This window comes from Pongo pygmaeus, chromosome 8, assembly GCF_028885625.2.
Source record: "Pongo pygmaeus isolate AG05252 chromosome 8, NHGRI_mPonPyg2-v2.0_pri, whole genome shotgun sequence".
Taxonomy (NCBI): domain Eukaryota; kingdom Metazoa; phylum Chordata; class Mammalia; order Primates; family Hominidae; genus Pongo; species Pongo pygmaeus.
In genome coordinates, this window is record NC_072381.2 from 127829625 (window position 1) to 127848459 (window position 18835).

Consider the following 18835-nt stretch of genomic DNA (forward strand, 5'->3'; position numbering starts at 1 on the left):
TACATTATATTTTCAAAATGTCAAAATTATAGTCTTGGAGAACAGATTAGTGGTTGCCAGGGGATTTAGGGGTAGGACCTCTAAAGTTCACAGAGGAGCCTTGGGATGATGACCAATTCTGGGTCTTAAATGTGGTAGTAGTTACACAGATCTACACGTGATAAAACTGCATAGAACTGTGTAGACACACATAGACAAATGAATGTATGTAAAACTGGTGGAATCCGAATAAAGTTTGTGGGTTGTGCCAATGTCCATTTCTTGTTTTTTGATAATGTTATGCAGTTTCCCTTTGAGGGGAAACTAGTGAAAGGGTACACGGGACCTGTTGTACTTTTTTTGGGCAGCTTCTGGTGAATCCTTATAATTGTTTCAAAATAAAAAGTTAACTCCTTCCCCAAAAAAGAGCACTTTTGTGGCAGGACTTGTGCAAAACAAGAGGAATGGAAATTTGTGCTTTAATCAGTGACAGGAAAATTAAGAGTAGGTGTCTCAGATTAATTAGAAAACTCTTCAAAAATCTGTTTCTAACTAATCTAAGGTGGATTTTAAGATTTTCTACTGGGATAACATGAAATAAAAGTATGCTAAACAAGAAAATAATTTATTTATTTTGCTTCATTTTAGAAAGAAGAAGTAAATGAATGTGGTGAAAGTATTGACAGAAATAATCTGAAACGGTCACAAAGCCATCTTCCTTACTTTACTCCTAAACCACCTCAAGATAGTGCGGTTATCAAAGCTGGATATTGTGTAAAACAAGGAGCAGTGGTGAGTAGCTTAACAAAACACATGAAATAATGAAAAAGGATTACGTTCTAGCAAACTCAAATTAACATGGAAATTGTTTGCTTTATTTTATGAAAGACCCAAAGTGAGAGACCAGCATGCTGAGGAGAATCAGGAGATAAAATAGGGGACATTCTCTGTTTATAATTCAATGCTGTTATTTGCTTGGTTTGCAGGGGGCCAAGAAAGTTAATGCCCATTACCACTGACTTTCAGTTTAAATGAGCTTTCCTAACAGTTTAATGTTTTAGAAAGTGTTTCTATTCATCTCTACTCATACTCAGGAGTGGGGCAGGGAAAGAGAGCTGTAGTGGGGAGATGGCAGGCCAGGGGCAGGAGAAGGAGTGGGGCATAGGAGGTCTCTTCCTTGATTAGGCTTTGGCCTGACCTCTGTGGTAAACTCTCTGACCTTGGGCTACTTACTTAACCTCTCAGGCCCTCAGTTCTGTCTTAAGGAATATCATATAAAACCTACCATCTAGGGTTTTGTTTTGTTTTTGTTTTTTAAGAGATGTAAATAAGAAAGGTGTGTTTCCCTTTGCATGGCATCTGGTACTTAGTAAAAGCTGTTATGGGTTAGCCCAGGTATTCCCATATAATCAGTTCCATGATGAATTTTTTGCAAGAGCAAGTAAATTTACCAATATTTCTAAGGTTGCAACATACCTTAGTATCTAAGCCATTCTCTCTATGTGAACTAAATCTTTAGAATTTCATGAGAAAATTAACTTTAAACTTTGAAAATATTTTTTAAGTCTGTGAGTAAAGAAATACTTAAAATTATTTTGGTGGTTCTGTTTGACTTCTCATCACTTTTTGGCAACTCTTAATTTTTTTAGGGCAGCTAGGGGAATGTCCTTTCACCTGTTTGACCTACTTTAGGCTGAGGAAAATGATGGTGAGGGCAGGGGTTTCTTACTGTAGAATGTCTGCAGGTAGAGTCGGAATTCTCATGAGGCTGTAATGCTCGGTTGTGTGTAGACTGAAAGCCCTAATTTACACACAACTGAGCATCATAGCCTGATGGTTCCTTTTTGTTTTACTCTTAAGTCCAAAATACCAGTCAGAGATATTTAAGTGCTTTTGCAAAAACTGTATTTTATTGACAAAAAATATTTGTACAAAATAGGTTTACTTTATTAAATATTTACTGCTTTACTACTATGTATAAAGTAGTTGTGGAAGAATTCATGTGTTTTTACAGATGGAGAAACTTGATGTGGTTTAATAACATTTCCTGTGTTTGCTCTTTACATGGGGTGGGCGGGGGCGGGGAGTAGGAGGAAGGGGAAATGCTTTTAAAAGAAAAAAAAAGTTTGAACATTAAAAATATGAAATAGGCCAGGCGTGGTGGCTCACGCCTGTAATCCCAGCACTTTAGGAGGCCAAGGTGGGCAGATCACCTGAGGTCAGGAGTTTGAGACCAGCCTGACTAACATGGTGAAACCCTGTCTCTACTAAAAATACAAAAATTAGCTGGGCATAGTGATGGGAGCCTGTAATCCCAGCTACTCGAGAGGCTGATGCAGGAGAATTGCTTGAACCCAGAAGGCAGAGGCAGTGAGCCGACATCGCGCCATTGCACTCCAGCCTGGGTGACAGAGCAAGACCCTGTCTCAAAAAAAAAACAAAAAAACAAAAAAACACATAAAATCATACAATAAAAGATGAAAGCCAGGCACCAGAAATTGAATTAGGAATTCAAAGCCTGGGTAGCTAGACAGGGATGAGGTTTAATTTATCGCATCTCTAAGGGAAGTAATGAGATTTTTCAGTGCTTGGCATGTCTGATTGTGGGTTCATATCAGGGTAATTAAGTGGTGACTAACATTTGACGTTCTTAGAAACACAAGTCTTATGTCTGTTCATCTCTGGTAGATGAAAAACTGGAAGAGAAGATATTTTCAGTTGGATGAAAACACAATAGGCTACTTCAAATCTGAACTGGTATGTTACGTCATAAATGTTGCTGTAAGAATGTTTGAAAAGTGTTGCATTGTAGTGATTATATATAATTTCTTGTACTGTTCCCTAGTTTTAGAAGAAGTCTAGTTTTTAGAGGTACATATAGTTTATTTGGTTGTGATGCTTTTGGTTAATGATATTTTTCTTAAATACATTTTTAAGTAAAAAGATCCTATCTTCAAAGCAGCATTCCACCTTGAAAGATCTGAAGATCTCAGAATCCTCTAGTCTATAAATTTCCTCTAAAGGGGCTGTCCTCTTGGGGGGTTAGCCCCACGTGGAGTACAGAGAGAAGGGCATCCACCTGGGGAAGGGGTGGTGGCAGAGATGGGAGAATGGTCACATGCACACGATTGATAAAATCAGGAACTATATTAAGGATAATAGAAGCCAAGTCTTTTCAGAGAAACAATACTTTTTGGTGAATGAATGTATATCTATATGTATGATGAGGAATGAGATATTGACATAGTTTCAAAGTACCTATCTACTAAAATAGGTATTAAGTATTGTACAAGGGGAAAAAGAGTAAGTAACATTACAGTGAGGAAAGTGGTGTAAAGAATTCTGTCTGTAAAAGTCAATATTTAACCCTCTGTATTTCTACCTTCTCTTGAGATTTTCTTTACCTATTTCACATTGACTCATAAATCACTTCACATAAGATGTTTTTATCCTCCCTGAAGGTAGAATCAGAAATTGAAATTCCCTCTTGGCCTTGTTTGAGTTGCATCCTTATTTAAAATATTCTAGGGTGATCTGAGTCCTGAAGTAGCTTATTGGATAAATTGAATGCAATTCTGTAGTATACATGTCTATCCTACCTCTTCTTTTTGTATGGGACCTTTGAGAAGGGAACTTATACTTTATTTGAATGAAGTCACCAGAACAGCATTGTCCATCAGAACTTTCTCCACAAATGGAAATGTGCCGTATCTGTATTGTCCAAGGGCACTAGCTACATGTAGCTGTTGAGTGCTGGAAATGTGGCTAGTGTGACTGAGGAACTGACTTTATTTCATTTTAATTAATTTAAATTTACATCATTACACACAATGGCCACTGTATTGGCCAGCAGAGCACTAATGTATAGGAAGGGAACATTTTAAGATTCACCTCAGGAGTCAGCTCTTCTGGGAAGCTTTTAGACTCTGGGTTAAGTGTCTTCTCTTTATATGCCCTGTGGTACCCTATGCATACTTGTATCATAATGCTCTTCCCAGAGTTTTGCAATCACGTGCATTCTTGTCTTTGCAACTAAATTAAATGAGCTTCTTAAGGGTAAAGACTCTTGTAGTCTTTTATGATCACAGGGCCTGGCACTTGATAGACAATAAGTGTCTTTGAATGAATGAAAAATGGCATAGCATAGCAAGAAATGCCATTTTAGCATGGGGCTTTCTCAAAGCTTAAGAGCCTCAACTGAAAGTAGTAGTTACTTGTTTCAGAAAGTACCTGCCTTGTTGTCTCAGAAGGCTATCCTTGTGCTTGGTTAGCAGGTTGTCTCATTGATTTTATTTAAAGCCAATACTCCTGGGAAGAGTCATTCATGCGACAGACATTCATTGAGCTCTCCATGAACCTGGTGCACTGTTCTGGGAACTGGAAATAAAAGAGAATAATTAGCAAAGTTCTCTGGCCTTCAGGAGTTCAGTTTTGGTGGGGAAATTGACATGTGTCCCCATCATCAACAGTAGTTTTAATAATTAGGAATATTTTTAGTATTTAGAAATTGCAGATAAAGCTGAAAACCTTTAAAGGTCAGTAATTATAACTATACTTAAGTTTTCCTAATTTTACAGAGTATAGTTTATCTCCTATGGTAGTTCTTTGTTCTTCCTCTCAAATTTCACAGAATAATGCCCAGCATACAGGTTTTCAAAACTTAGTATTTCTGTAATAGTTCTTGTTTCAGCTCCCCCTCCCCCAGTTTTAACATTTCTGAAGTCTTAGCAGTATGTCTTAGAGTTGCTAAGGACGAGGGGCAGCCAGGCTGCAGCTGTGCTGTAGTTGACTGCTTGCCATACGCACAGTACCTTTGGGTAAAATCCAGAAGACACCGGCATCAGCATGTGCAGAAAAGGGTGGTGGGAGCTTGGGAGGAAATCTCAGGGACACCATGAAACATTCTTAAATACTGCATCACGAACACTCTTTTTGGCACAAAGAATGGCTTGGAGTGAAAAATATGGACATTGGTGGCTCCAAGTCAAAAAGTGATTCAGAAGATCTGGAATCTGAATGTGAAATCTTAAAAACTGTAACCAGTTTATCTTGTTTATATTTTTCTTTTTTATATATGCTCAAGAATAATATATGATAAAAATGTTTAAAGTGTAAATGGGCTCTTTTATAAAACCTTTTCATCATGGAAAAGTGTAAACGTACCCTTTTAGTAGATAGAAATAATACATGGACTGCATATACCCATCACCTAGATGTCATAATTGTTAACACATGGCTCAGCTCGTCTTGTTTCTTCTGTTTCACCACCCACTTCCTGCTCCATATTTTGAGGCAAATCCTAGATGTCTCCCATTTCATCTGTAAATATCTCAGTGTGTATCTCTAAAAGATCATTTAAAAATTTTAAAAATAAGTATAAAAGACTTAAGTGCACAGCCGAAAAATTGGTGAAAATATTTGCAACATGTATTAGAGATAAAACTTATAAGGAATCTTAAAAACTGAGGGGATTTTTCCTCACCTACTTTGCTCTCTTTTCCTTCCATCAATCTGAAACGATTCAGACTCCAATTTATTAGGTGAGGCAAAGCAACATAGGCATCCAAGAGGAACCAGTGTAGCTTTGTGTGGGTGTCAGAGCCCACGCAGGACAAGGAGGCTGTCCTCTTGGGGGGTTAGCCCCACGCGGAGTAGGGAGAAAAGGGCATCCACATGGGGAAGGGGTGGTGGCAGAGATGGGAGAATGGTCACATACACACTGATTGATAAAATCAAGAACTATATTAAGGATAATAGAAGCCAAATCTTGTCAGAGAAACAATACTTTTTGGTGAATGGATGTATATCTGTATGTATGATGAGAAATAAAATATTTGCATAGTTTCAAAGTACCTGTCTACTAAAATAGGTATTAAGTATTGTACAAGGGGGAAAAGAATAACATTACAGTGAGGAAACCTGGCAGATACCACTTTACTCAGGTTGGTCAGATGATTAAAGTGAATGTCATTGGTAATGAGGTAAATTGAAATCACCTGACAGGATAGTGGACGAAGAAGACAGCGTCACTTCTGTGAAACCCCTGCCCAAGGTATGTAATCAGAATCCCATCATGAGGCACACCCAAATGAGGGACATTCTACAAAATAACTACCTTGCAGTCTTCATAGAGTGAAGATTATGAAAGTCAAGGAATAATGAGGAACTGTTCCAGACTGAGGGAAAGAAAATATTTGACAAGCAGATGGTATTCATGCTTCTGAACTGAATCCTTTTGCTCTAATAAAAGACATTTTGGGCACAGTTTTCTGATTCTGATGAGTGTATTGTGATTATGTAAGAGAATGTCTTTGTAGGAAAAGTATTCAGGGGTAGTGTGGGACAGGTCAGCAACTCATTCTGAAATGGTTCAGGAAAATCAGTTCTTTGTGCTGTATTTTCAATCCTTGTATAAATTAGTGTTTGTTTCAAAGACTAAAAAAGAGAAAATGGAGGGAAAGATATCTGGTAGGCAAATGAACAAAAGACATGAATAGGCAATTCATTTAAAAATTAAAATAGGTCTTAAAATATTAAAAATCAGCATCACTGATAATTAGAGAAATGCAAATTAAAACTGCAATGAAATATTCTCATCCATCATGAGAAGGTTATGGCTGAGTTAAGAGATTGGCAAATCCCCACCCACCCTGCCCAAAAGCAACTGTAAATGCCATTCTGTAAACAAAAGGAATCAGGAACCCTTGGTGATGTGACTGATTTCAGAGCTGGGGCAGATAAAGTACAAGCTGAGCTCAGAAAGTGAAGTTGTACCAGAGGGTAAGGAAGTGGCTCAGAGAATGAATGGAACATGTCAAAAGGACACAGAAATTACCTTGAAGGAGCTGACCAAAATGCAGACAATTTAAACAACAAAATAAGTAATGATAGTAATGGAATATAACCCATAGAATAAAATGAGTCATAAATAAATAAATGGAGAAGGAAAAATATTTCCTTAGAGTAAAATTCTATTTAATATATGTAGATGGATTGATGGGGTTAGAAAAATCACCATTTGGCAGCCACTAGTAATGGTTTCAGGCAGGAGTTTTCAGGATTTGATAAAACTAGTTGCAAACTTATGATGGGAAACCTGGTATTACTATAGGTTCCAGGTATCTCCCCACAAGATACTTAACAATGACAAAGGGAAAAAGTAATTTTACAGTTACTGGCAAACATGACCTTAAGCAACAGATCAGGGTTAATACACCAGTGACAGGACAGGCCACCATCAGGTGTGTACCTCCTAATAGTGGTCCACTGAGAAGAACAGTGTCATGTCTGTGGCTTCCTGTCGAAAGTGTATAACCTGAATCTCAGCACGAATAACAGACAAACCCAGACTGGGAGGTGTTCTGCAAAAATAACTGGCCTGCACTTTTTTAAACTCTGGAAAACGAATGAAGAACTATTCCACAGTTAAAGGCGACATGACGGCTACATACATGGTATGATCCTGGATTTAACTCTGGATCAGAAAATGGTTTTTGTACTGTAAAGAATACAGGTAGGGCAGTGAATGAAATCTGAAGATGGTCTGTAGATGATAGTATTGCATCAGTGTTGAGTTTCCAGTTTTCATAATTGCACTGTGGTTATGCAAGAGCACATCCATGTTTTAGGAAATACTGAAGTATTTAGTAAAGGTACATCATATTTACAACTTAACCTTCAAGCATTTCGAATATATATATATATATATATACACACATATACTCTCTCAGACACGTATATAAACAAACATAATGACAAAGCAAATGTAAAATATCAACAGTTTAGAAAACAAGGTGTAGGTTATGCAGAAATTCTTTGTACTGTTTTTCTCAGTCTCTTATTAAGTGTGAAATTATTTCAAAATTAAACTATTTTGTAAAACTTTTTAAAAGAGAGCTATGATTTTTTTTTTTTTTTTTAAAGCACTCCCAGCTGGGCGTGGTGGCTCACGCCTGTAATCCTAGCATTTTGGGAGGCCAAGGTGGGCAGATCACCAGAGGTCAGGAGCTCGAGACCAGCCTAGCCAACATGGTAAAACCCCGTCTCTACTAGAAATACAAAAATTAGCTGGGCGTGGTGGCAGGCGCCTGTAATTTCAGCTACTCGGGAGGCAGGAGAATCCCCTTGAACCCAGGAGGCGGAGGTTGCAGTGAGCCAAGATCGCACCATTGCACTCTAGCCTGGCCAACAAGAGCGAAACTCCATCTCAAAAAACAAAACAAAACAAAAAGAAAACTCTCTCATGGTTTAGTTTCATTTTTGGTGCTACATAAAGTAATGGTATGTCTTAATCTCATGCTGTCATATTCAATGAAATATGTATATTGTATTTTATGGAATGTATACTAGAAATATGCTATTAGGAACCAGTTTTATATTTGTATCTTATATCTACTTTGTAACCTTGGGTGAGATACTTAACGTGTCTAATCTGTAGTTTCAGCACACGAATAGTAGTACATGTGTTGTAGCATTGGGGAAAGTGTGAGATAAAACATTTAAAACCTAGCAGATGTCTCAGCACTTAGTAAACATTCAATTTTGTATTTATATAAAAGTGATATTTGTAAAATCACAAATTTAAGTCAAAGAAGCAGGATGTGCACTTGCTCTGCTGCCTTGTGTATCAAAGTGACATTCCAGAAAAGGAGGTGCTGCGCATACTGGTACGTGGGTCCATCGGGGAAAGTCTGATGGCTAATAGCTTTTAATTAGCTACACTGCCCTTAAGGCCAGAAATAATGTGAATAAGGGCCGTATGCAGTTTTTCTTGTCTCAAACAACAGTGTATATAAGGTTATAGTGTTTGAGCTGTTCAGATGCTGAATGGTTTAAGAAGGTAGATTTATTTCTGAGATATGCTTCAGAAAAGAAGTGTGATTTTCACATGGGTCTCCAAATAAGACAGCTAACCTTTGAAAGGATTTTAAGAATAAACATCGTGTATCTGATTTTTTTTTTTTGCCAGGAAAAGGAACCTCTTCGCGTAATACCACTTAAAGAGGTTCATAAAGTCCAGGAATGTAAGCAAAGGTAAGGAACCGCTCTGACTTGATGCCTGGCACAAGTTATAAACACAGAATAGTGCCTTAGTTTGAGTAATGTACTTACTTACAGATTACATTTTTCCATATTAATTGTAGTTATTTTTAACTCTTTATAGTTGAGATACACTAGAATTTCCAAAAGCCTCAGATTAAAGAATTGAACTACTTTGTTCATTTGAAAACTAAAAATTAGGAAAGAATCCTTTGTTTCTTTGAAAACTAAAAATACAGAAACAGCTTATTAATGCAAAGGAATAAATTTAATGTGAACAACTTATGGTAAGGCCATCAGATTTGACAAACTGATGTATTAAGTGTTTAAAAGATGCAGTAGAATAGAGCTTTACAAGAAAATGTGTTAGCCGTGACAGTGTTTCACCAAACTGATTACTAAAAACTCTGAACTTTAAAGTTGCTTTGTGAACTTTTTCTAAAAGTAAAACTACATGAAACATGTAAAATCTTACATGAAAATAAATGGGAAATGATAATTTGGGTTTGTTAAATCAGTGCTTTACCTCATTTATTTATTGGTGCATACTGGGTACTGGGTAAACAAATGAAAGAGAAACTGTCAAACAACTGCTATTTAAGTATAATTGGATTTTTCTTTTTCATACAGTGACATAATGATGAGGGACAACCTGTTTGAAATTGTAACAACATCTCGAACTTTCTATGTGCAGGTAAGATACTTATTTGGCAATTAATAGATCCTCCTAACAAGAAATTAACAATTTTAGAGGTGAAAAATATGACAACTGTAATTCACCAGCTTAATAAAAGGGTGCTATATATAGAGTTATTATTGGTGGGGTTATATGTTCAGGAAATGGGGGTATTTGTTATGAATTAGTGAACTAGAACTAAGTATTTAGAGAAAGGGAAATGCTTTTAATTTAGATGTTAAGTGTGTACTTTCAAGTTGGATTATTTTTGCACATATTTTAGAATTTTGATTTTTCTATTATATCATTTTTTGGTAACCTTATTTTAAAAAACCCATAATAAAAGTAGACAGTAGATCTATATAGTTTCACTAATAGTAGGCATCCTGTATTTAAGTTTAACTTGTACTTTTTGCATACCTCATTGAATTATTTAAATGGAAAATTTTAAAAAAAGATTTGGGCCGGCTGTGGTGGCTCACACCTGTAATCCCAGCACTTTGGGAGGCCAAGGCAGGCACATTGCTTGAGTCCAAGAGTTCGAGACCAGCCTGGGCAACATGGCAAAACCCCATCTCTACTAAAAATACGAGCGTTAGCCAGCCGTGGTGGTGCAGGCTTGTAATCCTAGCAACTTGGGAGGCTGATGCATGAGAATGGCTTGAACCCAGGAGGTGGAGGTTACAGTGAGCTGAGATTGTGTTACTGCACTCCCACCTGGGTGACAGAGACCCTGTCTCAAAAAAAAAAAAAAAAAAAAATCAAAAAAAGGATGATTTGTTTTTGTTTTACTGAAGTTAAATATGCTTATTCCAGAAAACTTGGAAAATATAGAAAGATTTCAGAAAAATGTGGTTTATAAAACATTTAGTCCCACATTGAGGCAACCATTCTTATGATTTTGCTCCCTTTCTTAAGGTGTATATCTTTATAATAGGTGGGGTCATACTAAATATAGTGTTATATCCTATTTGTTTCATATATTGTTATTTTTTTCCCATGTCATTAAAAATTATCTGAAAACCTTTTAGAACTGCACCATACTCCATTGATGTTCCACCAGTAAATTGTTTCTGTATTACTCTGTCGCTGAACATTCATGTGCATAGTTTTTGTACATTTACTGTATAAATGATATGATGAAAAACATCTTTGTGCATTACTTTGCCTGATTTCTTTAGGGTAAGTCTAGATCGAGATTAACTATCAGATCATGACCCTTTCTGTTTTGTCAAATTGATTTCTAGAATTGTATTTCCATTAGTAATGAATTAAGTATACTCTACCTTTGGCTACTTTTAGTTTTTTTTTTTTTTTAGTCTTTGTTAATATTACTTATTTTAAAATATCCTGCATTTTAAATTTTTTCATATTTCTAGATTCTAGAAGTGTAAGGGATTCTAGAATCTAGAAACAAGAGGCAGTATCTCTGCACCCCGCTTGGGGCCTTATTTAATTGGATTAATTTCATAGTAAGGTTTAAAATTCACATTGAAAGCCAGACCTATCTGTCAATACTTGTTGTAGGATTTAGGGTACTACTAGAAATTATTTCCAGAAAAATATGTAAAAGAATGTCAGAATTTTAAAAAATTATACAACTACATAAATATTCTTGTAGCAGATTCAGACAGTGTAGCAGTAGGTAGAGTGAAATAAGAAGGGTTTTTCTTTGACTTCCTCCTCTGCTTGTTTTCTCTCTGGAGGTATTCATTATTGACGCCTGTTGATGGGTCTGATCTTGATATTGAAGTGCTCAATTTATGTCTCTGTGTAGTTAAGACCTAGCAAAACCTGGCTTTAAAAAAATGATTTCTAAATTTTTTGGAAACAGTTGCCTTAGAGTGATTTTGTTGATGACAGTATTTAAGTTATCAAAATAAATACATTGGCTTTATAGAAGTAGGTGATTTTGAGAAAAAATTGTTTGAATGAGTTCTTTTTTCCTTTAGGCTGATAGCCCTGAAGAGATGCACAGTTGGATTAAAGCAGTCTCTGGCGCCATTGTAGCACAGCGGGGTCCCGGCAGATCTGCGTCTTCTGTAGGTTTCCTGCTCTCTGGGGTGATACTCCCTTGGGTCTCCCCCATCCTGTCAAATTGTTTTGCTTCTTCTCTCCCAATCCATCCGGTTTCTTTCTTTATTGAGATTTATTTGCACGTTGACTTTTATACCAATTGGACTTGCAAAAAATAATGCATTTCTAATTTAATGCTTCCTTGTAGTATTATGTATACATAACTTTCTGTGCATTGTATTGTGTTAAATGCACAAGTAGGGCAACTAAAGAATAAACATTTCCTTGCTTTGTTTTAGGTGTTCTTACTTGTCAGTAGCTCTAGATTTGGCATAATTTGACAGATTCTTAGTATGGTGTGTGATCAGGATCATGTAAGACTTTTAGTTGTAGCATTACACAGTTTTGTGAACGTCTCAATTTCCTCTTTACTTCCTCTGATTTCAGTTCAGGTTTTTTTGTTTTGTTTTGTTTTTTACCTTTGGCTTAACCATGCCATAAGATCACTGAGCAGCTGGGGCCTTAAATGCAGTTCAGTGCTCCCAGTGTTTCCATTTCATGTTTTAATTCTCATTTTAAAACCTGCTTTAAAAGCCTGCTTCTGAAAACTACCGTAATTATCTTTGTGGTAGTATGATAATAAAATTGAAATACAACTAAACATTCTGCTCAGAAATATTTTTTTAAAAGATTTTTCTTGTGTTCAAGTACATAAGAATTAGATTTGCGTTTGGAATACTTTGGCCACTGATCTCAGGTCTGAAAATTTAAAGTATCTTAAAATGTAACACTGCCATCTGCAGAAAGTAGTCTCATATGTAGCATATCTAGATTTACTATGATATATGTGCTAGATACTTACACTTTTAATATTTTTTTCTGATAGTATTATAATATTGCCTTTTATTAGTTTTCTGGTAGTGATAACTACAGATAAATAGAAATCAATGTTTCTGATTTCTTAGTTGTTAAGTCATTCTCTCTTTATGTCCTTTTTGAAATATCTAAGAAGTCACTTTCATAGATGTTCATTTTGTAACTGCCTGTATTTTATGTGACTTTTTCAGCAGTCAAGTATGAGACTCTCTGCAAAAACAATGTCTGTTGGGAAGAGGAAAAGTTGGAGAAGGATGTTTGTGTTTTGTGCTTTGTGGTGGGGGCAAATTGGACTATCTAGCTATGACTGTCAGCACAACTTTCTCTTTTCCTCCCTCTACCCAGTATAGGTTAACTCTAATCTTAGCTTTGCACTGTGTTCCAGATGCGGCAGGCCAGAAGGCTGTCGAACCCTTGTATACAGAGGTATACATCAAGAGCTGGTGAATGCAGCACGTATGTGGGCTCTCACGCAAACGTGCCTTCTTAGTGGAGGGCCCAGACTTACTACTTACAACTGATCATAGAAAGTTGAGTTAACCAAACTGCCTTTTGCAGTTATCATAACTGATTTTGTCAATACTAACGCAAACTGTTTCACTGTAGTCATCAGGTTGGATATGTGTATTTAAAAATAAAAAATAAAACATACAACTTTACTAACAGAAAGAGACATTAACATATAAAAATTAATATACTCAACTGCTGCAAGAGTTTCAATTTCTATATTTTATGTATTTAAAAATTTTTAAGATACAATACTTATGAAATGCACCATTGTTCTAATAATATATGCAAACTAATGCATGCATATGCATTGGATAAACTGTACATTACTATAGTTTGCATGGCATTTAAAAATCTCTGAAATTTAGCCATCTAATAGGACTCTGTAGTGTTTTGGTAATTTGTAGCACTTTGATTTCAAAGCCACTGGTATCATAAGTGAATATAATATACTAGTATATAGCAATGTATTTAGAATGGTCATATTTAAGGATATCTTCAGATTTGATCTAGTTAGAAGCATATTGAAATTAACATTCACAACTGATAATTATTTCACCACAGTTTAAAATGTGGTAAATGTGTACCCTTTGTTACCTTTAAAATATTAAGCCATATGAATATATGACCTATTCAGAACTAAAATTAAGTAAAAAATGAAAAGACTGTGCTATTATTGGTTGCAGTGAAATTCAGGGAAGTAAAAACTAAGTCTTATCAGCAAAATAATGTTTGAAAGATGTTGATTCATGCTTATTAAAGAAATATGGCCTTTCATTGTTATAGTCTATATTTTAATTTTTTTCATTCTAAAATATGTGGGATAATTCCTAGTGTTGACTGAGAATATACTCTTAAATAAAATGATACAGCTGGGAGGTTCTCTTTTAAACACAGTTCAGTTGCAGCTGGAACACTGTATTTCAGTTTAGGTTGGCTGAATCTTCAAAGTGTCATAGGCTGCCAAATTCGGCTTTGGTGACGGAACTGGTTTCCTAGTGGAAATGGTTTTTGGCTATCATTGCTTTAAACTCACCTCTAAAAACGCGTTGCTTTGGGAAAGAACTTGCACATTTATGCTGCATGGCTTCTGTTGCTGCCTTGTGTGTGTGTGTGCGTGTGCGTGTGTGTTTTATTTGTTTTTCAGAGAATCAAGTCTCACACTGAGTTACTAACCTGGTCATGAGTGACTGACCGTGTCTGACTGCCACTCCTTTTTGCAGGAGCATCCCCCCGGTCCTTCAGAATCCAAACACGCTTTCCGTCCTACCAACGCAGCCGCCGCCACCTCACATTCCACAGCCTCTCGCAGCAACTCTTTGGTCTCAACCTTTACCATGGAGAAGCGAGGATTTTACGAATCTCTTGCCAAGGTCAAGCCAGGGAACTTCAAGGTCCAGACTGTCTCTCCAAGAGAACCAGCTTCCAAAGTGACTGAACAAGCTCTGTTAAGACCTCAAAGTAAAAATGGCCCTCAGGAAAAAGATTGTGACCTAGTGGACTTGGATGATGCGAGCCTTCCGGTCAGTGACGTGTGAGGCAGAAGCGCACGGAGCCTGCCTGCCTCTGCCGTCCTCAGTTTCTTTTCATGAGGCTTCTAGCCAAAGATGATAAAGGGGGAAATGGTTTTTAGTGCGTATATTATACTGCCTCTTAGGTGTACTCTTTATAAGCTGGTAAACCAAGAATCTAGGGAGTGGCCAAACTAAATATAATTTCTTTAAAAAAGAAAGAAAAAGGAAAAACCCAAAATATCTCAGTATCATCTGTCTGAAGCATTGTGTGTTCTCATTCGGGTGGTAACAATGTATGTGTAATATTTTTTTCTTAGTGATTTTGACAGTTTAAATGTTTAACAACTTAAAACATAAAAAATGCTTATTAATAACTTTGGTCATTTAAAAAATGCTACAATGACTTCCTATTAAAGGTTCAACATTTACACATTCTTATTGGTCGATATTACCACATGAAATATTGCCAGACCAAGATACCTAAACTCATGATGTCTGTGGTGCTGTAAAATTTATACTAAAATGTAGACTATTTTGAAATTATAACCATTTTTGATGCCCTGAATCTTGAGGTGACTTATTTTGCATAGAGGATATTAATAGACCAACAGTAAGGGTTGTGGGTTATACCGGCATAGAGAAAAGAAGAAAACTAGAATTCAAACAACTGTGTCTTAGACATTTGTTTGAAAAAGATTCATCAGGCCTTGGAGCAGTCACTGCTTTATTCCGCAAAAATTATTTGGTAGGAAATTTTTGGGAGATCTGATTTTCTTATCCAAGTTTTGTAAATAGTTGTTATTTCTATATTTGGATTGGTGAAAGACCTCAAGTTTATATGTAAAGACATAACTACCCTTAGTCATGAAATTGTTGTGACCTCTACTTTTTGTCACTAATAGCCTATATTCAAGTGCCTGTGTTTTTTCATCTTGTTTAGGAATGTTTTGAAATTAATGTGCTTAAAAGTCCTACGTGACTGATTTTAAACATTGGGATAAAATTAATTTTCAGTAGAATAGTTGCGTTAAATAAGATAGCATTTTATGTTAGAGATACCAGAATGCTGGTATTGTACTACCTGTGCAATATATATGTTTTAAAAAACAAATTTGAGAATACATTTAATCATAGGGATATAGATATAAGCACCTCTCTAAAGAATCTTTAGTTTCCGAAGTTGAATTATAGACCAGTTTGAGTAAGTACCGCTTTTTTTTTTTTTTCTTGGAGACAGACTCTCGCTCTGTTGCTCAGGCTGGAGTGCAGTGGCGTTATCTCAGCTCACTACAGCCTCCACCTCCTGGGTTCAAACAGTTCTCCTGCCTCAGCTTCCCGAGTAGCTAGGATTACAGGTGCATACCACCACACCTGGCTAATTTTTGTATTTTAGTAGAGATGGGGTTTCACCATGTTGGCCAGGCTGGTCTTGAACTCCTGACTTCAGGTGATCCACCCATCTCAGCCTCCCAAAGTGCTGGGATTACAGGCGTGAGCCACCATGCCCAGCCCATAAGTACCATTTTTGAGGTTCAGTCTTAAACATTTGCTTTAAGAAAACAGTCTTGAATTTCACATGCTGCTATTTTTATATTTTGCCATTTTACAGTACTGTTTTGTTTTGAATTCATGCATATCATTGAAAGTTTCTCGTTTTCATTTTCTTAGATGACTTCTTGTCTGAGACAGAGAAAAATTTCCTACTACAGCAGTGGAGTCCAGAGGTTAAGATGTATTAGAATTATACAGTATCAATTTAAAAATCTGTATGCATAAAGAATGCACCACTCAACTTTTTTATTCATAAGCTAATATTTTTTTAAAGTTATATTAAGATTTTTTCTCTTTTGCAGCTACATTTGAAAGTGATAGAATAAAGAGATTTTAATGAGTTATCACTTTTTCTGCTGATATATTCATTTTAATGGCTTTTTTGAAAGTTCCTTTTTCATGAACACACCCGAGAAATCTTAAATAGACACTTTGCAATATTTAAGAACCTAATGCTGTTTAATTTTGGTACAGCTTCTACATTGCATGTTCACTTTAGTATTTGCAATTTGATATATTTCATGGTGGCAAAATATTAGCTCTGTTTTGGGACATTTTAAAATAGAACTTTCCTTGTTCAATAGCATAGGAAAATGTTCTTGTGATTGTCAGGGTCTCCTAATATTTATCTCAATTCTTTTATAAGTCTATGGAAATTATTTAATTATTTTAAAACGTACACACTTTTCTTGTAAATATGTCACATCTGAGTTCAAAAAAATTACTTTGAATACCTTAATATTTGCTGCATTTTTTTCTGTATATATAACATGTCTTCTTTCAGAATGGGAATATACGTGTGCCTCCCAACATTTACTGTTAAAGTCTGTTATCTTTATATGTCAAACTGGTTGAACACTGTAATGACTTGAGAATAAACTGCACAGAGTTTATTCTGACTTATTTCTCATTTTGTTTGGTACAGCCCTTCTGTGAAGAAGTAAATACAATGATTAGGGATGTGTTTGGTTAATTGACTGCAATTTACATATTTAAGGACAGAGTAATTATTTGGTCATCTTTGCAAGAATAAGAAACTTCAGATCTGTGAATTCTTAATGCATCCCTTCATGTGAAATTATAGAAGGAAAAATAATTTTTTTTTTTGGTAGGGGAAAGAACTTGCTTATTTTTCTTAATTAAAAAACATGTTCTCAAAAGCAGTATTATCATATGTTAGCCTCAGAGCGTCGTGTGCATCATCTGGGCTGCTTACAGTGCTCCATGATTATTTAGACGGCATGATGTAAGGCGGAAAGCAGAGGGCATCTTAATTTCCGGGTGGGCAGTTGAGATGCACTCAAAAAACTATGTGGGGTGTTAGAGGCTGCTCCTTGCAAATGTTCCCTGTTGGTGATAAATATTCCACGTGAACACCATATACAGGGCCTAGTGCAGTGCTTGGTGCACTTGGTAAAGCTTAAATACTTCTCCAGTGACGACAAGGCATTAATGTAGAATGTGTGAACTTCCCACGTTAGAGAAAAGTATATACCTATTTGTTAGATAAGTTGTACTTTTGAATTTCTGGAATATTCTTTCCTTAAAGCAACTTGCCTTCAATGATTCGAGATACCTTCTTTTGCTTGTTGTGTCTAATCCATTGTCAGATCCTGCTGCTTTTCCCTGGCATGTTCATACTTTGTCCTCTGAAATTCAGCCAGGAATGACTTTGAACCAGTATGTCTGCTCACCTATTCATGTCCTGTTGGGGCTTTCCTGGACTACCCTATTCCTGTCATTGTGCAGGGTAGGTATCAAAGTAGACATCTTCATCTGTTGGCTTTTTCCTGAAAAGCTGAATGACAACTTAAAGATCAGCTAGGCCAAGCCCCCACCATCAGTGCTAACTGAGATAGATTGAGACCCCAGAAAGGAGGAGGATTTGCCTGGCCCATGGGGCACGTTAGCAATGAAGCTGTAACTGTTGGCTTCTCACTGTACTTGGGAGCATCATTAGGATCTATGCCCAGGGTGTAGCTAGAGTAATCCAGCCAAATATACCAGGTTGCTTCCTAATAACCTATGGCATTCCGCACCTCCTCTCCAAAACACACTGGCTTAGTGTTCTTTTTTTTTTTTCTGTCTCTTTTTCTGAAGGCCATTTGTTGTGTGAAATACTTTCTTCATCTTAGACCCTCAGATCTCTGTTGAGTCAAGTGACTTGTGAATGTCTAGCCATGCAACAGCAGCTCATGTACTTCCTGTGTGTGTTCTAATAATATGCTGCTTCTACAAATGGATGGAACACATTTGTCCTAGAATGCAAGGACCTTAAAGTTTGTGTCTGTGTTTCACCTGTTAGGTTTTCTGTAGTTCTGTTAGACCATGGATATGTTTATGTTTGATACCCCTTTATTGCAGCATGTTCAGCACTTTTAAAAAGGGGAGCATTTAGTATTTGGTTCTATTTAGGAAGGGCTTTTAATTATTTCCAAGAACTTATCTAGGTTTAGCAAATGAGGTTTTAATTTTTTAGCGTGTCCTACCTATTTTTCTAAAATATTATTTTCTTACCAAAAGTGCCATTGCATGTGTAAGCCATGTTTTCTTGTTCACACCAGCCATGGGAGGTGATAATATCCTAAGTAACAATTTCAGTCATACTTGTCCAGGAGCCTGCTTCCTTGAAAATGACTGATGTTCCAGTGTTCCTTTCTTTCCCATTGGGTCTTGG

The 18835-nt window shown here is 36.3% G+C and overlaps 1 protein-coding gene across 15 annotated transcripts in view; it reads left to right on the plus strand.

Annotated features, from left to right (window-relative positions):
- Positions 1-17051, plus strand: part of PLEKHA1 (pleckstrin homology domain containing A1) — a 57614-nt gene extending 40563 nt beyond the window's left edge. For 5 of the 15 annotated variants that reach the window (XM_054503979.2, XM_054503980.2, XM_063670363.1 and 2 more), the window contains 6 exons: positions 628-771; positions 2668-2736; positions 8948-9012; positions 9649-9712; positions 11647-11736; positions 14317-17051. In XM_054503979.2, coding sequence (XP_054359954.1) covers positions 628-771; positions 2668-2736; positions 8948-9012; positions 9649-9712; positions 11647-11736; positions 14317-14631 — 747 coding nt within the window. In that variant the 3' untranslated portion in view covers positions 14632-17051. Of the gene's footprint in view, positions 1-627; positions 772-2667; positions 2737-8947; positions 9013-9648; positions 9713-11646; positions 11737-12777; positions 12843-12971; positions 13043-14316 lie in introns of all 15 variants that reach the window. The other 10 variants (XM_054503990.2, XM_054503989.2, XM_063670365.1 and 7 more) reach the window with 3 other exon arrangements.
- Positions 17052-18835: the final 1784 nt, after the last annotated feature.